The 25,960-nt window shown below is 41.4% G+C and overlaps 1 protein-coding gene across 1 annotated transcript in view; it reads right to left on the bottom strand.

Moving 5' to 3' along the window:
- Positions 1-25,960, bottom strand: part of SYNE2 (spectrin repeat containing nuclear envelope protein 2) — a 207,543-nt gene that overhangs the window by 34,637 nt on the left and 146,946 nt on the right. Inside the window, 17 exon segments of the mRNA XM_082485681.1 lie at positions 805-960; positions 3,084-3,209; positions 3,988-4,182; positions 5,595-5,829; positions 7,180-7,274; positions 8,456-8,603; positions 8,949-9,103; positions 9,980-10,108; positions 11,548-11,727; positions 13,782-13,986; positions 14,263-14,396; positions 16,280-16,450; positions 18,801-18,950; positions 20,577-20,732; positions 22,472-22,648; positions 24,337-24,483; positions 24,931-25,113. Coding sequence (XP_082341807.1) covers positions 805-960; positions 3,084-3,209; positions 3,988-4,182; positions 5,595-5,829; positions 7,180-7,274; positions 8,456-8,603; positions 8,949-9,103; positions 9,980-10,108; positions 11,548-11,727; positions 13,782-13,986; positions 14,263-14,396; positions 16,280-16,450; positions 18,801-18,950; positions 20,577-20,732; positions 22,472-22,648; positions 24,337-24,483; positions 24,931-25,113 — 2,742 coding nt within the window.

Below are 25,960 nucleotides of genomic sequence, written 5' to 3'. Positions count from 1 at the left end.
TTCTTTACAAAGTGTAAAATAAAAGCTATTGACTTGTGAGGAAAGAGAGGCAAGAGTTTGGCTTGCTGGCATGTAGAGCCATCCAGAGTAACTTAAGACCCTGAAGTATTTCACTTCTTCCAATCCTGTTAACAGGGCAAAGTAAACACACATTCAAACTGCATAATAACCTAATGAATCAAGTTCATGTGACTTTGCTGGTAAATGTTCCCCAGCTATTTTACATGCAGCACTAAATTAAGTGTAATATAGCAATGAGCCACAAAGAATGCAAATATTTCACAACATTTTACTGCTACGGAAAAGACAATTCAGTTCTTAATGTGTTTAAACCCGAAGAGTCAGTATTTAAACACATTTAAGTTTTCTTTATCAACCCTCCTGGCATTTTTTTTTTTAAACATCAGATTGCAAAGACCTGCCCCTTCCTTTCCAGGCTTCATGCCCTCAGGCAGTTCCTCTGTTTATCCCTCCCTCTCTGCCTTCCTCCCTTCGGCAGCCCAGAACAAAGTCACCTATTTCAATAAACAGCTGCATTTGAGCTCTGTGCAATTCAGGCACCCACTTGTTACAAAGAGGTGATTTTTTTTTTTTTTTTTAAATAAAATCTCAGCAGCCTGTGTCCAGGATACAAAGGACAAACTCCAGCCCTGGTCGGCTGCACCAGGAAAAGCCCCATCCCCACCCAAGACTGCAGAAGTGAGCCAACGCCAAAAGAAATCCCCTCTGCTGACCCTCTGCCCCTTTTCTGCCAGGCCCTATGAATATCCTGCTATAAAACCCCAGAGGAGGTGGATGACTTACTCGCAAGCAGAGCTCTTCCCACTGCCTGTGCAAATGTTCAGCTCGCTCCTCGACCACCATCATGTCCTCGGCGAGGATGCCGTAAGCCAGCCATGCCTTCATGTCCCGCACATCCTTCATGTCCCGGGCCCAGTCTGCCAGCGACTGCTCCAGCTCCTGCATGGAAACACACCCAGAACAAGCCTTGGCACTAAGCTCCTCTGGTTTCCAAACCTGCTGGTTAATCCCCTGCCTGGCCTGTGGGGGAGGAGAGGAGGGGAATGTGCAGCCGCTTGTGCAGTGTTCTCCAGCTGGACTGGAGGGGGTCCCCGTGTATTTGGCTCAGGGTCTGACTCGGAGCCCACTGGAGCCCCAGGCAGAGCTGCTGCTGATTAACTGGTGCAGCAACAGCCTCCCCTGTACCCAAAAATGCCGAAATGCTGCCTGACCTCCCGCAGCTCCCCATGCTCCCAGGCAGCGTTTGGGGATTCACATCCAGGAAGGAATGTGCCCACTTCTTTGGGTTTTCTTTTTTTTTGGGGGGTTTTGTTTGTTTGTTTGTTTTTTGTTTTGTTTTGTTTTGTTTTGTTTTTTAAGTTATTTTGGCCAAGTTGCTTTCCACCTGCATTTGTTCCAATTTCAGGTTATTCATTTAAATGCTAAAAAAATAAAATTGGTTCCCTTCTTTAATGAATGGTTGCACAGGCACTTCATCAGATTTGTCAGAAACGTGGAGCTTTTAAACTGCTCATTCACAGAAATACACTCACTCCTCTGCTTTGTTTCCCTGACTCCCCTTTCCCTTTATAACAAAGTTATGCATTTTCATTATCAGTGTTAAACTGGTCACCTAAAAAGCAGAGACACTACTGCATGCAGCTGGGAAACATGATACTCCACACACGAGGTAGTAGGTCTCATTTTGCAAGATGGTTGCTGGGAAGTGTCAGTAGCTCATCTAACAAAAAAAAATCAACAACCTCTTACAAAGGATCCAATTTGTCTCATTCTAAAGGTAAAAAAAATGTGTTTGTATCAGGAAAAGTGTGCTGGGTCCAAGCCCTGTGAACATTTTCACAGATGTTTTGATCCAGTCAGTTATCTAAATCATAAAAAAAAATAATAAACAATCAGATCTGCTTCAACATTGGAGGAAAAAAAAAACAACCAACCAAACCTGAGACTAAAATTTACGTGAGCTCACAACAAATTACTGCCTACAGATCTGGACACATGCATTTATACATCTTAACAAGGGTCGAATCCCTGCATTGATGAGGCTAAGGATGGGATTTCATGGGACTTCACTAGCCTCATATAAGGTCCAGGCTTGAGAGAAAACCAGCTTTATTCCATAGAAGAGTGAAATGCAGGGAATAGAAAGGAGGTCCCTTCTCACCTGTACCACTTTAGTCCTTTATTATACTGTGACACCCATGAGCAGAAACTGCACGGGCACTGTCTGACCCTGACGCCTCTGCAGCTGATTTTCTCTTACTGGAATAAGAGGCAGGAGCTGCGTGCTGCCATCTCACAAATAATTCAGAGCTACAGCAGGACTGCTGCCGTGGGAAAGGCAGCCAGCACTCACAAAGAAGATTTCAGACAGCTGATAATGAGTTCAAAGCCTTGGCTCATTAATAAGCTTATTTGTTCCCACTACATAGGTCAACAATTCACTTCATAAAAGGATGATGAAAGACTGACCAGTCCAGACAAAATGTCTCCTATCCCTTGGAAATGCTTTCCTCGCCATTTAATTTTCATAGTGCACTATGGGCTGCAAGGGCTTTTGCAACTCCCTTACTCTTAATTTTCTTTCTCTTTAATTATGCTCAGATCCCGCAGGTGTGCATGGTGCTTTGCAGACTTACAAGGTCTTTTGCCTGAGGAGATCCCTGTCCAAAATGAAAACAAAAAGGAAAAAAAAAAAACAAAAAAGAAACAACCCAAAACACCACAATAAAAAAGGAAACAAAAAGGGAGATTCAGCCATTAGAATAAAAGTCAATTGAGCTGAGACCAGGGAGTTTTTTCCCCCTTTTGTTTGAGGAACTGCTTATTTTATAAATTCAAACTGTGGAAAGGGAGCAGAAGCAGGGAAAACAAATCCAAACACTACTACTGTTGTAATCTTCTTGACCAGCTGGACTTTGCCAACTGGCAGCAAACAGGATGGTATAAAGGAGAAAAATTCAGTGTCACTGAAAAACAGGGAAGGAAAAAAACTGAAGGAGAGAAAAGGGATCAGGTGTTGGGCAAAGACTACATCTATTAAATACAATATGGCTGTTCAATACCTTAATGTGTTCCTTGACTTTGTAGAGCTCTTCATGTTCAACTGGAAGGGGATCTTTTACTTTCTCCTTCAGCTCTCGCAGCCTGCTTTCTAATTCCTTCGTTTGTTTTTCATAGCAGTCCCAACTCTGCTCAAGGAGACACACGGAAGTTATAAAAGGTTAAGATACTTTTTCATGACATATTGAACCATATGGATATGCTACAAAATAACCTCTTCAACCCACTGAAGTAAATAATCATGTGGTCTGGTTATTTAGATTTTCTCTTCCATACATAGTACCACCCACAAGAATTTGGTGCATGAATTTACAGAACTTGAACCCTCTTCTGTATTTAAGGTTTGCCTTACAGAGCATTTCTGATCATTTTGTTTCGTCCAACCTGAGAGGCTTTAAGCATAGGTTTTTGGGCTGAGAATTGTATCGATGACAGTACACAATTTTAAGACATTTTATGTATGTTCTAGCCATGAAAGCAAATTCATTGCTCTAAGGAAATAAATATGACCTACCCTTCTGATTAGAAGTGCAACAGGAGGAGCAATAAGTCATGCTAACTCACTGTAAGCTAAATTTTAGCTCAGGCTTCACAGTCTGAAGCAGAAGAGAGCTCCAGGCCACGGGGAGCATGATAACAATCAGGGCGGGGAAACATCCATTGTAGCAACAAATGGATGTCAACCCCATTTTCCTTTGGAGATCCAGGGGACCACAGTTTACTTTCCCATGAGCTCTGATGGCACATGACAGGCACTTCCCTTAGAGCCCCTCTGCAGCGAGCAGCAGCTCAGCATTTGCCTTGTCACTGCAGAGCTCAGCCCTGGGGATGGTGGGGCAGGGTAGCTCTCGAGACCCAACCCCAGAGAAGCAGGTGCCACTCCTCCCTGGGGAGGGCATCATCTACCTCTAGGGTGCTGCTGAGGTGCGTCTTCTCCTTGTCCAGCAGCACCTGGGTGTTCCCCCAACTCTGCTGTAACTGGCTGAGCTCCTCCTGGAGAAGACCGCTGGTCTCAGGATCGGAGACAGTGCGTAACCTCTCCCCGACATCAATGATTAAGGAGTACATGGCTTGCCACCTCTGAAGAATCACCGCCTTACTCTTTAAAAGAAATAAAAAATAATTTAAGTTTCTAAGCTGTTCTTAGCAAGCTTTAGAAGTGCACTCCTGTCATTTCACTTGGGAAGAAAAGACTCACACAGGGAGTTACAAGACACTAGTTTGTTCACATTCATGAAAGAGTAACGAATAGATTTTCTCTTATCTGCTTTTTTACTTTCAGAAAAATCAGATTCTTTCTGATCTTCTGATCTATAAAACTCTAGCTCTGCACAGACTGAATCTACAGAGTGAAAGTGCAGCAGTTATAAAAAGATGGAAATTCGGTTGTCTGAGTTACTCTGAATAAAAAAAAACAGTTTAAGTTCTGTTAGCACCTCTAGCATCAACAACGGAGACAAATTTTTCACAGATAACAGCTCTGTTAATCATGACATACTCCAAGTGAAGCCATCAACAGTAATTTGCCTACAACACAAGTTGGTCTGTAACAAGCAGATAGGATCATTGTTTCTTTCTGTAAAACAACAGCAGGAGGGAATGGCAATTTGGAGTAGGAGGGAGAACACTTTCTGGCTTTCCTCACTAAGGAAAAGCATGAGCACTAACTTGTAAAATCTACAGAAAATTATCTTTACACAGCAGGTAAAAATAAAGATGAAATAAATAGGGCAAGCACCAAATGGAATACTGGTAATGCGTTAATCTATCAACATTAGGTGTGTGGGAACACAAATCTTGGACAATGCAAATAGCATTCAATAGTGTATTTTTGAAAGGTTTTAGATTGCCTTAAGCAACCATCAAGTTCACTGTATGTTTTTACTTTCTTGCAAAACAAAGAGGTACATAATTAAATGGAAATCCAAGATACCCGAAATTATCAAACGAAAATATTTTTTTCCACTGCACATAAAATGCAGAACTTGCTGCCCTGAAGAACTGCTGCCCAGGTCTGTGCATCCTGGAGTGGTGGCTCCAAGGACAGACCCCCTTTGCAAGTGCTTTGTCCTCTTCTGGCAGCTCCTGCCCATCCCTGCACACACGGGAACCATATCGCCTGTCTTGCCACACACGTGCCTGCTTCCTTCAGGCAAACCGCAAGGCCTGCATTCAGCAGCCATGTTAATAAGGCGCAATACAGACCTAGAGGGTACCTGCTGACCAGCGTTCCTGCCTAATCTCCATGGCACCCTGCATTTCCATGTTCATATCAGTAATATTTTTAAAGCATACAAGGCTACTAAATGACAACATAGACCAGGAAGTTTCCTAGTATAATGAGTCTTTCATAATATTTCTCAGCTGGGCTCAGCTATAAGAAAAAGTGTTAGCACTTGTTTTTCCCCCCAAAAGCATGTGATTTTAAAGCTTTTTACCTTATTGGAGAGAAGTTGTTTAAGTCCGAGAAAAAAACCCACAGATTTTAGATTTATGAGCGATAAATACAGTACCTTGACATCATGAATTAGATTTCTAAGCTGGTAAGGGCTACAGCAGTCCTTGCTCTTCACAACTGCGATGAAGCTGTTTGTATCAGCAAGAAATCTGCTGAGACTCTGCAGGGAACTCCTGAAGAGCTGCCACTGGCTCACAAGTCCATCAATATCTTTCTTCTTCTGCTGAACCATCCGGATAACATTCTGCCACTGCTCTTTCAGCAATGTGAACTTGGAAATAAACTCTGTTCTGAAGATGACAAGTGTTGAGTGTTAATATACTTTGACCTCAAGGATTTCCATTTGTAATATTGTATTCCAACTACAATACCCAACTATCCTGAAAGCTCTATGCAGCCCTAAGCTCAGCCCTGCTCTCTGTATTCCACCTTTTAAGCAATCAAAAAAATACTTTTACATGATAGAAGAATGGATAATGCAATTTATTCTTGCTGTTGCGGTATAGCAACATATATAGTACAGCAATCACAGAAACAATAGGCACTAAACACTCCTCTGAAGAAGGTCAGGGCAAGTGAGTCAAGATTTCTGATTATGCTGCAAAATTTATCTGTGCTTTTACCAGGTTGTAAGCGGGAGTTCAGCCACCACTGTATCCTACAGCAGTGGGACCTAACTGCGAAGTGAAAAGACTCTGTGTTGTTACTGAACCCATTCAAGCAGTTTTTTGGCCTCTCCTACACCATGGTTAGATGACCCAGCAGATCTAGCTGGAATGGTTAAGACAACCCCCATCTATCAATTCTGCTCCTCTGCAGGAGGCCGTGGCCCACAGATTAGCTCATATACAAACACCTGTGTTTGTGAGGCTACCTTCAACACAAAAAGCCAGCAGCTTTGCTTAGTTTAGCCCTCCCTTCCCTGGGAGCTTTAAGCCAAGCTATGGATTCCATACTGAAGTGACTGAGGGGAGCGCTCACGCTGTCCTGCCAGCTCTCTGGAAGAAGCATGCTCTGGCAGAGAGAGGGTAATGCGTTCACAGCAGAAACAGCTAAGGCAGTTGAACCTCTGCTCACAAATATAACTTGCTGCTTCTCATTCCACATTGATTAAGAGAAAAGTGTAAGATCATACTGATAAAAAACAGGTTTAGCTACCATGTTTTGGGTTGCGTGACTCAGTGCGGTGTTATGTGTGCCAAGGGCAACATGGATAGTCTCACACCTCTACACTTTGATAAGTAGAGAGGACTCGGAAGAGAGAAAGGATCCTTCATATGCAGCATCCTCATTACCCTCTGTAAGAAGGTAGCTTCTGAACCACAGTTACAGTTTCAACAGCTGCAGGGTAGCAGTAGACAAGGAAGCCTCTGGTTCAGGAGCAATTATTTTTTTTTAGGCAGAACATCCAGTTACTATCCAAAATGCAGTCTGGCCAGGGCACCGTGTTTCTTTTTCATTGCGCCTCCTCAGGCTTTTGCAAAAGGTGCCAGGGGGTTATTAAAAGACTGAACCCAAGCAAGAATTTGGGTTTATGTCCTCATGACAGCTCATGAGAGCAAAGATTCAATACCAACTCCAAAGAAGACAGCATACCCACTGGATTACCAAGATCTTAGGGAGAAAAACAAATAGATTACCTTTTCTCTGCTTCTCCGGATTCCAAGGAGAGTAGAACTTTTGCTATGATAGAATTAAATGTCTGCTGATTTATGGAAATCTCAGTTTGCAGCATCTGAAAATATCACGAGATCAACAGTTTTAACTATTCACTGAACAACCTTTGCTACGAAAGCTGGTTCTGCTCCTCTAGAGTGACAGCACTTATTTAATTTTAAATGCTGAAAGCTCTATTGTTTTCAAGTGCTAATATCAAATGTATCCTAAAAGATTCCACACTTTTTGGATACCAGGAGGAACTTGAACATATGTTATAGAAGAACCCACCAGGAGCTGTATGTTACAGGTAATCTGAAGCCTGAAGTTTACTGGACTCATTCATGAGAAATGCAATCTAGACAGAAACCCATAGAAAAGGTATAAAAGAGCTACACATAAGGGTCAATTTACTCCTTATCACAATGAACAAAAGTTTATTCTATATATAACTTCATTGCAATGAATGAATTGGAGAGGTCTAAGTAAAAGAGAGAAAATAACTTTCTGTGGACCCTAATGAATATCACTTACATGCAGAGACTTTACACCCCGTGGAATTAGCAGCAGCATTAACACCCTAAGAGATGTTTAGCATTTAGCACTTGATTTTTTTTTTCTGTATTTTGGTTGGATTTCCATCCTCCTGCAACTAGGACAAAGTCTATAGATAGACACTGTGCTTAGAATTGCATCCACATGCTACTGCTAGCATGCAATGTACCTTCTCCTCTGAATAGATACTGTCACACACGCCTGAACCACTATCGATCACAAATAGCAAGTGTTTGGAAATATACCAGTGAAACGGATTTCCACCAAAATCTAACAACTGGTCAAAACAGAAATATGCTGTGAAAACATTTTGTTTTAAATGTAGTTCTTCCAGAAACTGGTAAGGTTCCTGCCAGATCGCCAGCAAACTGCCTAGCTACTTGCCATGGGCCACAGGTTTCAGTGCTCTGGGACAGGTAGACAGGCAAGTAACCTCAGGGTTGGAGAAATCTAGGACTTCAATGATGCAACACTTGAGGATGCGCTCCTAAAGGTCTGATCCCTGCAAAAAGGGATCCATCCATTTTGGAAAAGGATTTTCACATTTCAGAGTTTTCCTCTGAATAAGTACAAGGTCACATTTCAAGAGTGAAGTGCTTTGTAAAACTCTGCCCAGATCTACTTTCAAAAGGTATAGTATTTTCTAGTGATTTGCCCCACCTTCACCATTCAAGAATATGCTTCCATTTTTAGAGTTAGCTTTACCTCATATACTCTCTGTTGCTCCTGCAGTTCTTCAAACCGTCCTGGAATATTTGTTTTTAAGGCCTCTTTCATTTTTTCTAGGAATTTCATCCATTTTTCACATTTCTGAAAGAATTTCTTTTCATCATTTTGAGTTTCCTCAAGCACACTATAAAACAAAAGAAATCATCAGAAACTATTGTGTTGATAGTTGTTTTTCTGGATATGTTTGCATATGGTCTAATGTGATGGTTAGTAATACTAACATAGTAGGGTTTTGCTTGGCACTTTGCTACCTTCTTCACCTATGAACATCCAGATTTTTGCTTCAAGTGACTTGGAATACAAATAGCCACTGAATAATCTGGAGTAAGTTGAAAGGGGAGGAATTCAACTTGGAAATCCCCTGAGAATGCTGAGAAGAGATTGCAAGACCTCCCATGCTTTAATTTTGTTTTGATTTTCCTCACAGAAAAGGAAATAGTTAGTAGTGATTTTTGTTTGCATTTCAGACCTGCAGCGTTCCAGAGCAGTTGCTGTTTTCTGACTCCACTGCCGAGTTAGGCTCTGCATTTTCTTCAGGGTGAAGTCACTGAGTGGCAGCTTAATGCTTGCTTCATTCAAACTTTCTATGCTTGGAGAAAGTGCAGCAAGCTCCAGTGTGTGATTCTGGAAGGAAAAAAAAAGAAATTAATTGCAAAATTGCAAAAAAACATTGCCTTCCTTTCATTTCAAAGAAATATAGAAGCCTCTTCTTTAGGAAGGATTTGAACGTTATGCTTCCAAAATGCTAACCCAACCCCACCCAACAGTTCTGTATTAACTGCGAAGAATATAGGACACAAAAATGTCACAATTCCCTTACACAGGGTCCCTTTTTTTCAACAGTACTGAACAGAGCTGGGGAAGGAATTTTTACTAGGGCATGTAGTGATAGGACGAGGGGAAATGGCTTTAAACTGGAAGAGGGCAGGCTCAGATTAAACATTAGGAAGAAATTTTTCACTTTGAGGGTGGTAAGGCACTGGAAGAGGTTGCCCAAAGAGGTTGTTGAGGTCCCATCCCTGGAGGTGTTCAAGGCCAGGCTGGACGTGGCCTTGGGCAACCTGGTCTAGTGGGAGGTGTCCCTGCCTATGGCAGGGGGGTTGGAACTCGATGATCTTGAAAGTCCCTTCCAACCTAAACCATTCTATGATTCTATGATACTCAAGAGCTGGTACTTGCAGATTTACTTTGTACCTTAGATTGAGGGCCACAGGATAGCTCCAGAGCAAAGCTGGGGAAAGAGATCTCCCATCAATCCCAAATCTATGTGATTTTCCTCCCCTCCATGCAGGCATTTGGCCTGCAATGCATATCTAGAGTTTTTACGAACTTAAGTCATTGCTTTTTGTGTTTCGGATGAGATGATAGTTACTCTGATGGAAGTGGTATAACTGCAATACTTAAGACACAAACAGTTTCTTGAAGTAGGCAAGAGCTGGTATCCTATGGACACTTAAATCCCGAGTATGTATCTTTTTGTACTTGGGAATCCAAACATACCATGAGCAATTCTGAGCTGTCTGTTTCTCCCTCTAGACAGAGACTATTGAAGGCATCTGTGCAATTCTTGACGTGACCCTCCAGTGTTTCAAGGCAGTTCTGGAAATCTTCCAGTTGTAAAAGGTTGAACTAGGGCGAATATTGGATATTTACGTTAATTATGATTTAATATACATATTCAGTAAACAAAAAGGAGCAACAAGCACTATCGTGAGGAAAACAAATAGATGTTAAATGCAAATTCCAATGTATGTATAACTCACTAGCTGAACTTTTTCAGTTTTTGCACTGGATAAGGGGAAAATTTAATCCAAAGCAGAGAGGAAGAAATGGAATCTCTAAATCCTTAGAGATTCATATCTATCTGGAAGGAATGTGGGCATCTGCGATAGCTTTTGTAGCTTTGGGCTTTTTGATTTATTGTGAAATTGGAAAGCCAAAACTTAGTTTATAAGAGGGAAGAAATTTGTGAAAATGAGCTTCCTTTGAGGGGCCTGCTCCCATGTGCCTACAGCCAAGGCTGTGCAGCTTACGTGAGCTCTGTAGAGAGAAAAAACTAGGGCTGGAATTCAACTTTTTTATTCACTAGATTGGTTGCTTTGGGTCAGGGAGAAGAACAGTGGGGAATCTTTTTCTTTCTTGCAAGAATTAAGCTCCACATTTCTAAGAACACTGAAACAGCAACATTTTTATAAGGAATAAATGGCAAAAATTGGTGTGGGGAGAGGGACAGTTCTGTGGTAATGCTACACAGTTACACCAGAGAAAATGACTACCCAGAAATGAAATTTTTCATGGAGTGGGAAATTCACAGGGAATATGAGAAATCTGTTACCTTCACAAAGATATCTGGCTTTCAGCCATTGAACTGTGTTGGTAGATGGAGTCATAAATAGAGCTGGCTGAAAATTTCTTCATGAATTTAGGTTTACTTTAGAACAGAACAATTCATTGAAACCAGACTTTTTCACAGGAACAGACTAGTTTTACATCAGTAAATGTACAGCAGTACATTTGCTCTGAAGTTTTCTCAGGAATACCTGCTCAGAGGGGAAGTCAATCCCACAGCACTCATGTGAGCAGAGCATCATATGGGGAAACCTGGATCCAGGTCCCTCCCTACTCTGCCTGAACAGGGATGAGAATCTGGTCTTCAAATGACATCAAATGACCACAGTTTTCTGCTTGGTTTTAGGAACATTGTGTGCACTCTTATCAAAGCAAACTGAAGCCCTCAGGTTTTTTTCCAAGGCAGAGCTGAGAAAGTTTACAACTTACTTTGACATTCACAGAATAAAAATGTTTCCTAACCTGTAATCATCTGAGGGTCCTGTACTGCTTGACTGTAACAGTTTCACTTACAAAGGCTTGTTAGAGCAACACGAGCAAGTAAGAAGGATGAAACCCTTCCTTCATCTGTCCCTCTGGCTTCATGTATTATTTCTTGACATAGTTGATCATACTGTCAAGCTTTATTTTATTAAAATTCCATTTCAAGTCAAGAACTACAGGGCTCTAGTGAAGAAGGCAGCTCACACTGACAGCTAATTTAATATTTAAAAAAATACCTCAAATTCATCTAACTTCCCCTGCAACATCTTGTCCAAATAGAATACTCTATCGAGCGGCTGCAACTTCTCCAACAGAACGTCTTGTGCAGCTGTCCCAGCCTGCTGTTTTATCCGATCAGCCAGCAAAGAAATCCGGGCATGGCATCCTACTATGCTATAAAGGTCAAGCTGTAAATTCTGATGAGAGAAGAGGAAAGAAAAAAAAAAAGTCAGCAAATTAATCAGATCATCATTCATGTGCCACTTTCATTTAGTATCTTTTGTTGTTGTAACTAAGTTCTTTTTGTTGATCTCCTGCGGGAGCCAAATTCAGCTATGGTGAAAGCTTCAGTCTTTTACTCAGAGGATAATGGGAACTGCATCCATTGACTCTAGTGCTGTGAAAGGCACAGTTCAAAGTTCAGTGGAACACCAGTGACTTCAGGCAGTGGGATACCATTGCTACAGAAGAGATTAAGGAGACAAATCAGAGTATCCCTCTCTACAGAACAGATATACACTAGCAGATGGAGAAAGTGGCCCATGCTGCAGATGAGAAATGCTATTATGTTACAAATATACCAGTACTTTGGATCCCTTAGTGACCGAGGACTATGGTTTTGATTTTATTTGTTCCCCTTTACTACAGAAATGATGCTATAAAATTAAACTCTAAAGGCAGTACAAGAACAAAGGGAGTCATTTTATACTTGTTCAATGTACTTGATTATTTTTTGACCTGGACAAGGAAAGGCAAGATGTCACCTTGAAACGCACCTATTTCTAGAACTGTCATTTACTTTTAGCCATGAAGCCCCCTGGAATTTGCTACTCTATGTTGTCTTTTTTGTGAGTAATGAACAAAGACTTCTGATTGATAGCAAAGAGCAGACATGATTCCCTAAAAAGTGAAATAGGTCTTAGTTCCTGGATCATATTGTAAACTGCCACTTCAGCCATTTAGTAAATAACCCATTTTGATTTCTTACTGTCTAGATAGGACTTTATTTTTATTTAGTGTGGCGACAGAGTTCCATAAAAACATAACCTTTCCTAATACATACTAGAGGAAAAGATTAGAGAGATTAAAATACAGTTTTCTAAAGCTCACGTATTTTCAAATACACATAACTCATATGCCATATCACTGATCCCCATTCTTCTAACTCACCACTTTCAAAAAAACACAATAAATTCCGTGTGTCCTACCCACACATACCAGGACAGGATCTAAAGTGCTCATGACAACTCCAGTGGTCATGCCTTGCTTAGTAGGTGCAAAACTCCAAAAAAAACCTCAAAAAAACTTCCAAAAATTTTCCAGAAAATGTGTTGCCTTTTTGCTGACATATTAATGAATTTATGTCACAGCCATTAATAGATCAGAAGAAAGTGAAAACATTTTGGTCTAAGTTTTGCTGCTGTCAGTTGTTTCTGACATGGGAAGAAATATATGAATTCTCTTTCCCATAACGTAAAGTTTCTTAATTGGCCACATGCAAACTGGAGTACTTTGGACTTCTTCCAATATGTGGCTAGAGGTTCATAAAGCATGATGAATCATTGCTCTGTCCTGAAATAAGTATTATTATATTTCTTTATTGCAGTCTGAAGAAACCAAAAATGTCAGAACCTAATGACAGCTTTGCTGCCCGAGAGTCAAATGTACCCTGTGGTCTCAGCATGAGATCTCATTTTCCTAAAGTCAGAGGCATTTAGAGTAATCTAATAAACTCAGATATCTGTGAACTTACTAGACCAGGCCAAATAAAAGTACCAAACCCAAATAAAACCAATTTGAAGACTGTAGAAGACCTCAAAATAGTTCCATGTTCTGGAAAACTGGTCTTTTTTTTCCCCAGCTATTGCTCTAGTATATTATCTCTCCTCCCAAGCAGTGTCCTTTAAAGTAAACAATTTTTCGTTTACATTCTAACCTAGACGATTCTATGATTCCTTCCAACACAGGCCTGATTCTTTGTATAGGGCAGAAAGGGGCAGATATGGAATATGATTGCTCCCTTCTGCTCTCTTCTCATCCTGTGCTAACTCTAGTTTGGTTTGGTCTCAAGATCTGGTCAAAGTATTTAAAGGAAATAAAAAGATGTCTGTTAATGGAACAAAAACCACAGATTTTATGGTTTTGACTGTCTGGATCTGGGGGAGCAGAGAGGGGAAGAAGGTGTTTTTTTGATTTGTTTCTCAAATATAAATCCTGGTTTGTACCAGGCAGCAGAAACATATTCATGTACCTTTATATCCTGTATCCTCTGCTCCAGGGTTTCTATCATGTTATCCTCAGGCATGTGAGCATCCAAGAGTTGAGTGCACTGCTCTTTGTGCTGTTGTAACTTGGCTGCTGCCTCAGTGCATAAAGTATTGAAGCGCTCCCAAAGCTGCAGGGTTGCTTGTGCTGCCCGCAGTTGATCTGTGATGTCTTCATTTACCGAGTTCCACCTGCCAACATATCAAAGGATAAGAGCATTTTCCTAGGGGGTTCTCCTCCATAATATGATTTGGTGTAGGACTCCTGTGGGAGTTTCTTTGCATTCATATCCATGTTACTGAAAGCCCACTGACACAGCACCATTTTGTGCTCTGTGATCCATCAGCTGCTCCTCACACAGGTACCCTTAGACAGGGGAGATTTAAAAATCTGACAGACGTTCAAGTCCTGCCTCAGCAACTATATTTTTTTTTAATACTAACTGGGTGTCTTTTTTGCAAGCTCACCTAGTGTGTGCCTCCCTGCACTTCTGTTCAATAATCTCTGCAAAGGAGGGGGAGCAGTTATTCTTCAGGTTACTGGCAGCAGCCTGGAGCTTGGCCCAACTTTCTTCAGTGTTCTCCGATTCATCTTGAAGAGACTGCAAAATGGATTATTGCAATTAGTTGTGAGATGAACGATGCAAGTATAGCTTTCCCTATAGATTGGTAGGGATAGGGTAGCAATAATGCCACACATTTCCAGCACAGATTAAAATGTTTGTGAAAAATATAACACCTGATCCTAAAATGAGGAAGCTAAAATGGTCCAAGTTAAAAAATCATTCAGGAGGCCTATTTTAAACTGAGGTCATTTATTTGCTTTTAAAGGAACAGCTCATTTTACAAACCCGTAGCCTTGAACTGATTAAATTAATTGACTCAAAATGAAAAATGTTTTTGTTTTAAGCCACTGTTTCAGGGCAATTTCGACTGGTAGTAAAGTTGCCTTGACAACCCCTGTCCCCAGCTGCACGTTCCCCCTCCTGATACAGGCAATTGCAGAACCCTGCCATAGATTGTATCTGTGAACTGATCCAGATTAAAAATAAAGAGGGTGATGGGAGAAAGGAGGTAAGAAGGTGCTCAGTTCCTTCCATTAACTATGTGTCCCCAGGTGAGGATAGAAAGCACTTATACAGGCTTTACTGATGAGACATGTACCCAGGATTTACAGCCTCCGTCTAGCCTGTATCACTTCTGCTATATCTTGAAAATAAACCAAAAAAGGCCTTATTTACACTGAAACAAGGAGTGTTTGCACAGCCTTTCAACACTTTTAAAGCTAGGTAAGGGGATTTTAGCCATTACTGTAAAACGTTCAGGCCCGGGGCCAGCCAGATTGCCAACTCTAGATGCCGCGCTTAGACTCTGTAATAGCCAAGCAGAGCAGCAGGATGATCCAGAGAATTTACACCCAGCATTGATGCCCAGCCCTATTCAGAGGCTTTGCAGGAAATTCCAGTTCTCTTGAGGGCCACTGAACAGTTGACTTTGTGCTGGAGGAATCGGAAACATCAGGCTCAGGTATCCCCCTACTCTGACCCAGGGTTGCTGCACCCATCCAACCCAAGCCACAGCTTTTGGGAAGGGGAATCCTGGGTCCTGGATCATGACTCCAGTGCTGTTTATATGAGGAAAGATGCTTTAATGCAAATGACACTTTAATGTAAAATGTGTCACTGGCACAGTGGCTGGGACATAATACCCCAAGGGGAGCATTCAAATAACAGATCTAGAGACATGGTCCCTTTGTCAATTTTCTCCCAGGTCCCCTTCATTTCTGCACTGAGTCTCGGCACTGATGCACAAGCATCTCCTTCCAGGTTATGCTACAGCCTTATGGCAGGATATTTCCCTGGGAAGCACAATTGAAAGGGCAAATTTCCTTTCAACCACTGAGCTGAGAACCAACATCTTTCACCTGAATGGCGAGTAACCTTTATGCAAACACATACAGTGATGGCATTAAGTTTTCCTTTGCCAGCTCTATTTTCAGCCTAATTTCTTGCTGTCCATGTGGATTAGACATGGACTGAGTAGACATTAGCATGAGGGATGGTGGTGGAGTCACATGTCCATCTGGACTGTGTAGTGCAAGGGAGCATGGGGACCTGGTGCTTCATGTGGGGATGCCTTTCAGCGTGTGCAGAAAACTAAAACATCAAGGGAACTTTGCAATCCAAAATGGAGGCTCTGCTAGCCCACAGTAAGGCAGACATGGTAGCAGCTGACCTGTACTTCTCTATTGAACCTTGGTACCTAAATTGCACCAATGTTGAACTTCTGTGCTAAATAAAGCAAGAAGTCTAAAAATAGTCCTCAGTGCCTCTGGAGGTAAAACAAAACCATTTCACTGACTTCAATGGCATAATAATAAAGAGGAAGTTGCTCAGATAAATTTTTCTGTGTTTTTTTCAGTGGAGTTTGTTTGTTTAAAGTCACAAAAGGAAGTACAGAAATAAGACAACTTCAGTAGATTTACCTGGAGAGTTTTGACTTGGTTTTCCAAAGCTTCCTGTGACACCACAGAACGTTTGCACTGGTCTATGCAGTACAAATACCTTGTCATCATCAGGCTGACTTCTGCATAAGCTTCGTCATATACTCTCCACTGCTCCAGTATTGACTGCATTGAGGTCTTTAACTCTGCAACCTGCAAGTGAACCACTTTTGTTACTATTTCTTGGGTACTCCTGACATGTAAGTCACCTTTAAATTGACTTAAAAATCTAATCTCAATGCTCACTCCATGACAATCCACAAGAATTCCACAAGTTGAAGTATTTTCCTAGTTAGTAAGGAATTGTGCAGGCTTCAAAGCAAGCAGTAAACAGCATTTAGAGTGAAGTTTAAGAATTTGATGGAAATAAATATTTAACCAGAGTTCAAGGTAGCATTGTTCTGTCAGCCACAACTCCAGAACACCCCAAAAAGTAAAAAGTACTGAAATAATGAACTGCTTATTCCTTCCTGCCACAAATCAACCTGAAGTGGGAGGAAGTTGAGAGCCTTAATCTTCTTAGGAAGCAGGTAGTTTGATCCAGAGATCAAGTTGTCTTTTAAAGAAAATTTGAGCAGAAATTGTCTTGTATGGAAGAAGCTGCTACTTCAATACTCTGGAGAGCTATCATCCCTCTTATGCCATTGTGTTCTAATCATGCAGGCCCACCTGAATCACAGTCTAGGAACTTCAGGATTCTCATATAAAATTAAATGATGGATATCCTCTTTGTTTTCTATGTCTCTCTCATTATTACAGTTGTTTAATTTATATGGGAGCAAGCATGGTTTCCATTTGCCACATGCTCCTAAACGTTGCAAACACAAAACCACAGTCCTCCTTCAGTGTGATTTGTCGTTTTTATTCTTCTATATCAGGTATGTCCTGGGTTAGACAACACATTCGTCTAGTTCAATATCTATTTTCAGTCATGCAAGTACCAGATGCTTTGAGAAGAAAATGAAAACCAGGCAAGCAAACAAGCATGTCTCCATGGGATCTGGCAAAGCCAGATGCCAGATTTCAGTTCTGACTATGCATCCACACAATGGAAGAAGAAGAATTTTCTACACCATCGTGCATGCTAAATAGACTGTAGGGATCATTGTATCCTAGTATCCTAGTTCCAGGCACGCAAGAGTAGATGGATTAATCATCCCTATTCTCATTTGAATCATAGTATAGGTGGGAGGAATCTCTAATTGCTTTTTGCAGCCTGCAGCTAATTACTGCCCACACAAGGAAGATGGAAAGACATCGTGCTCGTGAAATGTCTCTAGGCCACAGACTCACAGTCTTTAGATCAACCTACGGATAATAGAATCAAGGTATCACATCTTCTTAGACCTATATTTGAAATCACAGTCTGGGTCTGCTGAGAGCAGCCACCTGTGGGAAGAAAGCTGCCCTCAGTGTTTCATTGCACATGTAGACAACTAGGCTGTAAGAACATTCTGCAGTTTCTAAGTTCGATACTTAAGTCATAAAAATACTAAAATTAATGTGAGGCATGGTGACTATAAGAAGAAAAAAGCACTAGGTTGTCAATCCTGCCAATTTCAATCCACAGCTCTTCAGCAGAAGGAAAAACTTTCATCATGTACACACACAAAATTTTCTCTGCTTTCCTGGTAAGAAACAGCTACATCAATTCTGTGGAAACCTAAAACAAAAAGCAGCAGACCCATCCTGGACCGACATCTCATGTGGAAGAGTTCAAACAAAAGGGTTCTGGTTTCACAAAGTTTTGAGGAACAAAAGCAAGGCATTTATCATAGAAAGCATAATCTTATCTATAAACACAATCACTGCATCGTATATAATCCTCTACAGTATATGGTTATTTTTTATCACAAATTTAAATCCATAAACATACTCATTATTTTATCTTCTGCAACTATCAATTATATCCAGATAAGAAAGATCAGTTTCAAGTATAAAGATAATTTAACTATAAATGAAAACTGCTGGGGAGTCAATTTGCATGGGAAATCAATCTGCCACTCTCCTTGAAGCAACTGGAAACTACATAGGATTTGAAGATTGTGAACACCATCCAGGTGTGTGGACAAAAGAGTAATTGGGAGATGGAAATGCTACAGTGAGAATGGGGCAGGAGTAGACAGCTTCCACCAGCGTACTACAGAGGGAGAAAGACAAGGGTATGAAAGAGAAGCAGATTGAGTAAGAAAATTTAATGTTTCCATTTTCAGCTCGACAGAAAAATAGCAGTTTCTTAAACTTCAGATGGGGGTCTGTGTCTCTTCCCCCTGTATTTAAACTACTTTGAGATCAGACTTCTTTTTTATCTCTCAACCTTGGAAAGACATTAACTTACCTTATGGTACAAATTTAAAAGGAAGTTCTTAGGAAAGTTAAGATTAAGAGTAAGGAATACTTTTCATCTTTTTGTACCAGCTCCTGCCATCCCATGAAGAAGATTAATAACACTGGTGGTAAGAATATGTACTGGAGGAAATCTGAATGCAAACAAAGCTATTACCTGGCTTACAATGCTGTCCAGCATTTCATGAAGCTCAGCTATCCTGAGAGACAGAACTTCTGGGATTTGTTCTGCACTACCATTCAAAGCCAAACTCTGTTTGAGCTCATCAAGAGTTTTGGATTTAGTTGTGAATTGATTTTCCAGCTCCTAAAGGGAAAAAAAAAAAAGGAAGACAAATAATATCTTTTAATGAGACTATAGAAAAAACCTTCTGTGTCAGAAACTTAGATAAACATTCCTTTTTTAAAAGCAATTTAGTGTAATTCTTCAGCCATGTAACACCACCACCACTTCAACTCTCATATGGAACACCTGCTTTACAGGAATTCAAAATGACAGTCTCCTGCAGGTAGAACTAGACTCAGTCCATTTAGTGTCAGCATGAGCACTGGACAACATGCTTGGGAAGGAAATCATCAGGACCTAATTCCTCAGCCACCATGCAGGTCTCTTTGTACCTCTCCAGATGCAAAAAGTTTTTCTGTTAATGCAGCTGAACTTTTCCTTGGGTACGCTAGCATTCAGGTCCTCCTCTGCTCCAGCAGACTGATTTAGGATTTAGACTGAATAGGAACTGATTTTGCAGCATGACAGTCCCTGACATCCTAACAACTTCTAGAAAGTTATTTTCAGCTTGTCCTCTTAGTCCGAGGCTTTGTCCCATGGCTGAAATCCCATTGAAATCAATGGAGATGCCTTGGAAAATAAATTCCTCCCTAACACAATCAGCAAGATTATAAGCTAGACTTGACATGCTGGACAAAGCTCAGCAATAAGTTCTTCATAACATGAGTAAATATCCATACACACAACAGGCTGTAACATTTTGCTATACAACACTTAAAGTCATGACCTTTTTTCCCCCAACTCACCATCCCCAAACTACTTTCAGATTTAGACTTCATTTTTATAGAGCAAATTAATTTTAATGACACATTTTAGCTACCTGCATCCTAGCGTTTTACCTTGCTGTAAGCAGGTTAGTGTTTTAGTCAAAGATACCCTGTGTCTTTCTTCCATTCCGGTCCTCAATACATTTCAGAATGCTTCAGAGAGACAAGTAACTTGGTGTGTAACAGAGCAGTCTAGGCAATAAAAGCAGCCTACTACATGAGAGACACGTAACCATGGCAATGAAAGAACAAATATTCCATGTTAAAAAATAGAGAGGGAACACTATTGAATGAAAACAGCAGACTGTCAGAGTAATAGGAGCCAAATATTAGCTGGCTGCACCTGTACTAATTTTGAGGGAGCTGATACCTAGAAAAACACAACAATACCAAAGGACACCCAGATTCTTGAAACTGGTGCAGAAAGACTACATTCTAGGGCAGGAATAGAGTGAGCTGCCTTTTTTCCAAATGGAACTGTGTAGTTTCCACAACACTTCCGCCACAGAGCTCTTCAAACTAATGGAACTGATAGCTTTCGCCATGGCTGTGCTGAACTAAGAACTACTTCTTTTGGTGGCATTTCAGAATAAGATCTACAATATTGCTGCACAACACTCCAAATACCATGGAACAGCAGCAGATGTATCTTCAACTGGAGCAAAAAACCATAAAACAGCAATTCATATTAAAAGTGGATCTGTCTCTTTATCATCTGAACCTACAATGCTTTAATTAAAATTGCATTGTACTATTCTTCTAGGAAATTGCAACTTGCTTTACATTTTTTTCTGTTAAAATCCGTGCAGTTCTTTAGTCTGGATTCAGCAAAATGCTAAATAACTTTTTTTACAATAATATCACACATATAATGCTTTACCTTGCAATCATCTAATGTGTTCTGTGCAGAGATCAGACTTGTTGGGGTTTGTAAAGATCTCAGTCGACCACTCTGAGTTTCCAGCCAATTGCGTAGAGTCTGTGCTTTGTTCTCATTTTCAGTAATATCCTCCAAAATGTGTTCCAGGTCTTGTATCTGAAAGTTACAGAACTTAACCCTAGGTGGCAGAAACAGGGCTACCCCTTTCATGACAAAATTTGAGATTACAATATTTACGTTGAAAATACTATTTAGAGAAAATATTTTGAAATTAAAAGCTAAGGCGGCTCTTTAGGATCTGACCTTTTCCCTGGGAAGGAAACAAGGCAGTGTGGGTTCTAGAGCTGGCCGCATGCAGACCTGACAAGTTGGGGCACCCCAGGCTACGTGGACACATTCCTGTGGAGTCTGAAAACCTCATTCTCCCTAAAACCCACCAACAAAGTTACTAATAAGCAAGGGACCTCAAGTCTCCTATCTTCAATCTTGGCCCTGAAGATCCATTAAATCCTAGAATGCAGTTTCTTGAAAATGGTTAGAGAAGATAACTTCCCCCCCAAAATTGAAATTTCATCATGGAAATTTTCAATTGTGCAGGAACTGAATTGTCCACTTGAAAATGTTTCTGGAAGACTTTCTATGTCAGTAAAATTTGGGAATTTTCTGTTTGATCAGTGGTCTTAGTATCTGGATTCAGGGAGGGCAGCGTCTCCCAAAGACCTGTAAGTTTGGGAGAGAAATAAAGATGAAAGAGGAATGTGCTGGTAGAGGGATTCGTTCCAGCAGCCTCATGTTTGCATTTTGGGATGATAACGTTCCCCTGGTCTTTTCCGTATCCCATGAGTCACATCAGCTTTTCTGGGCACTGGCACACACAAGCACCAGCACCTAATTCTGGATGCATGGATTATTTCTAGCATCACTAGGGTAAAGTAATTCTGAGGCACTGCCTGAAACAGATTTTCTACAGAGAAACACAGAAGATGTGCTGGTGTAGTTAGTCTACATGTAGAATATGCCTATCAGCTGCTGATCTTCAAAGCACTCCAAAAAAGCATATTTCATTGCTGCAAAAGGAGGATACAGACAGAGAGTAACTAATTTCCAGTGACTCAGGAGGGGTGGAGGAGGGCTGGGAACAGATCCCTGCTGTGCTTTTTCCAGCGGGGTCGTATGTCCCCATCTGAATACAGTTGTCAATACGACTTACTTAATAATTACGTTTTTGGCAAATCCAAATGAAAATGGGTGGTAGCTTAATATAGCCCTATTTCTCATTCCCTCGTATGGCATGTGGAGGGGTTGTTGGCTTTTTTGGTGCCGTGTATGCTGAACAGGGCCTGGACTGTGCCAAGCAGTGTAGCACCTCACCTTTCCACAAATCATCCAGTGTTTTCTCCCACTAACTTTTAAATGTCGCAACTTTCACAGCACCCCAAAGCTTCAACAGATTTCACTAACAGGTTTCTCTGCAGACACTGCCCTGAATTCTCCCTTTTCTCAATATGTCGTCTTTATTGACATGTCAACTGTATTTTCTTCATATGAGGAATCTTATTTTTTCCACCTAATACAGTCAACTAGGGTAAATCCCATGTTGTCATGAAGAGCAGATTTTGTCTGTTTTCCCTTCCTGCAAGTTACAGGAGAGTTTACCCACCCAGACTTTACTGAAGTTTGGATGCCTTCCCACCACCTGATAGCTGATATGCTACAAGATTACTCCATAGGCTGCCCATGAGACAGCAGGATGGACAGACAGCAGAGAGCACAAGGAGTCTCACTGTGTTCAACAGTGTTTTCAGACTTGGGGAGAAAGGCTGCTTGCAAAATACAGAGCACTGGCACTGGAAAGATCAATGTTGTGAGAGAAAGCAAAGAGAACTCAATCAAACCTTTCTGTTCAGAGATGCCTGAAGCCTGTGCCACCGCAGGTTCATCTCTCCAAGACACTCAGCAAATTCTGTCCTTTCATACCGCTTGCTTTCCACATCACAAGTGCTCATCTGCAAGAGTGACTGGTTAACAAAATCTACCATCCATTGTTTAAAGTTCATTTCCATCATATATTCCTGGAGGGGAAAAAAAACAACAACCAACCAAAAAAAAAAAAAAACCAGAACAAAACCATAAAACAATTAGTTTGGCAGTTTAATCTGATCAGTTCCAATGATGCTTCAAGGCATAGTTATGGGACATTCATGGCTTATTCTGAACCATGGCCTAGAATATTTTTTTCTGAAAGAGACATCGCTGTAGGAATACTTCTCAGTTTTTACCGTTCTATATTTGTGTAGCTATTTCGATCCAGTGAAACTTTTGCATAGAGTCACTATCATTACATGGGTAGCTCAATGGGTAGCTAGTGCCAGAGCAGGGAATAAAACCCAGCCGTACCCGACCCAGTACTTCATCCACTGGACAATACCATCACACTGCCATGAGCCCAAATTAGACTAAGACCAAGGCCTTCCTACACTCCTGTGACTCATGGGCAAGTGCAGACAAGAACTTGCACTCCTTTATCAAAATATCTGTTATCAGAATAGAATATTGGTATAGAATATCAGAATATCTGGGAGGAAAAAGTGCCCTGCAGCACCAGTGTCCTTGCCAACAGCGACAAGTGAAAAACTACATGCAAAGTGAGGACAACATAAAGGAATGTCTTTTTATTTCAGAAAGTCTTAGGAGAAGAGAGGAGGAAAGGGCTCCTCATTGTATCTAGTAGTACCCAGAAAAAAGACACCAGGGAATACCGCAGTAGAGGTATTGAAGCCATAGCTGCTTCCCTGGAGGAATTTGTCACCCTCATCCCAGCTTTATTCTCAGCGTACACATCCCCACATTGCTGACAAGTGCAGAAGACATGCCTACAAACCAATCTTTAAATATCCAAAGGGTTAAAAACAGCACGTCACCTACATGTTCCAACTGCCAAATCCAACTAACACAGACCAAAACGTTATATATCTTCTATACTAAGGCACTTTGAAAGAAATGCTTACGTTGGCACTTATCTTATGTGCAGTGCCAAAGTGCCTGAGCACCGCAGCTGTAGACTGAGAACTGTCATCCTGTCTGAGCCCAGAGCACCGCCCAGTAGCTCTGCAAGGGCAGAGCAAAATACATGTCTGTAGGGATTCGTGCCCTGAGGTTGGGCTCCCTGGCACCTATGGAGGTACCAGAGTGGCTTGAATCCTTCCTGTGGCTGGGGCAATCAGCCTCTGCCATTGGTGCTCTCTCATCTGAACAGAGCCAAGTCTGCTGCAGCCTCTCTCTATCTGCAGGGACGTTCATCTTGTCCCTCTTTCGATGAAACATAATATTCAAAACCCCTGTTCTCTAGTTGAATGGATCCTGGTTATGGAGCTCCATTACGGGTATTCCTTGTTGAAAAGACAAACTAAAACACAGCACAAATACAGAGTCTGTCTTCCTAAGGAAGCAAAGCTTTCCTGCTCAACACAGTTTATAATCTAAATTTAGGAGAGAGAGAACAAGCAAGACAGATGGAACAGCATGAGGAAGAGGAGATTATAGCACAGCAGGCAGTAGCTGTATTGCAGGGCAGACAGTGTTTTGTGTGGCATGGAAGCAAAAGGCTTTTATAAAGGAAGATGTTAAGGCACCTTTGAGACTGTTTTGAGGAACCGTTCCGAGAGCAAGGGGAAGGATATGACAGTGCCTGCAGGCATCTACATGCCTTTTTACAGCCAAACACCTTGCAGAAGGCCTGGACCTACAAATTCCCATTTACCTTGCACTTCTGAAGGAGGCTTCTGACTTCGGCAGCACTACGTTGTGAATTTATTGGCTCCTCATGTCCCTGCTGTTGCTCCACATGGTCCAGCCAGGTCATTAGTTCAGCAATAGCTTCCCGCGATGAAAGTTTTTCCATCTGTAGCTGGGGGTAAAGCATATAATGAATGCTCTACACTCTGCTTGTTAGAAATATCAAGGAAAAATGACATTTGTATTTTTAGAAAGGCTCAGGCACTATAATTGCAATTATCAGGGTATGAACTTGAAAGTGAGCCCTGTGGTCCAGAAGGGCATATGACTTAAATTAAGAAAAGTTTGAGAATTCAGAAATTTGAAATAAAATTCTTTCTAATTGTCACAGACTTTCATATAAAACAGTAAAGATGACAGATATGTGCAAAACAGCCCAGGTAGAACACGGCAATAATTAAACTGCAGTACAATACTGGGGATATTCTGAAAGCAAGACAGCTAATTAGGAAAGAGGTGCTTTGGGGGCCTTATGGAGCAGCCAACTGAATCCCAGCAGCAGCATTTTAAAGTAATTATTTAGTTTGAACTGAGAGATGGCAGCAGAGCTTCTCCTCACCTGGTGAAGTTTTTCTTGGATGGCTGGGAGCTGTGTGATCAGTTCTCCCCATTTTTGCTCAAACTTTGCCAAAGATGACCTAAGTGCCGCAGTATCAGCTTGCTTCACGTGAAAAAGCTGGTTGGCAGTGCTCGCCACAGATGTTTTCAGGGAAGATTTTTCATCAACTTCCTTAGAGAATACCTGAGGTGCATAGGAGAAATTTAAGAGAGGGTAAATATTTATATATCTATTTAAATAAAGAAGATAAACGAGGTTTTCAGTCACAGGAAGTTCTGACTCAACCAACAGATTTTAGCCAGTTTTTAAAGTTCAGAAAACCTAAACTCAACATGTGTTGGCAGCAGGTAAGGCCTTTTTCTGCCCAGCTTGATACAATGCCGAATGCCACCTTTTGCTCCACAGGGACTGGGAATATCATGATCCCCACTTCACATAGAGGTCCAGGGAGCAACCCCAGTCCTTGAGTCTCTGGCCAGCTCACACCTACCAGTCCAACCTTCACGATGCTTTGCTCTCCCACGGTGCAAGGCTCCCTCTGTCAGGCCTTACATGGGGGCTGAACCTCCTGGCTAGTCATACAAGGGAAGCACAGCATTGGGGGGGCAGGCAAAGACATGAAATGCAATTCAGCATGTTTCTCTTTCCTGACTTTGCCTGACCATCTTCACAGCCCTGCTGTCTTCACTCCTGTTCCCTGAACCCACACTCCAGATTCAGTTGGTAAGTGGCCCATCAGCTTGGCTGAACTGCTGTGTCTGGTATTTGGCATCAGAAGCAAGACAGAAACCATGCTATCATACTGTAGGTGCGTAAGAGATCCTGGTTGGGCTGTGATGTGTTGCAGTTGGGAGCGCATTACGAGAGGATTTCATTCTGATTTATGCACTTTGGCTTGGCCTTGCAATCTGAAGGTAGGTCTTTGGTGGCCTCCCATCCTCATGGTTGGTTCCCCACACAGACAATGGGGTGGCTTTAGGACACACAGACATTCAGTGCTACATTATGTGGGCAGCTTCTGGGACATGGC

This window comes from Vanellus vanellus (genome assembly GCF_965231255.1).
Source record: "Vanellus vanellus genome assembly, chromosome: 6".
Taxonomy (NCBI): Eukaryota; Metazoa; Chordata; class Aves; order Charadriiformes; family Charadriidae; genus Vanellus; species Vanellus vanellus.
Note: the sequence above shows the minus strand (reverse complement) of the source record. Positions and strands in the feature narration are given on the sequence as shown.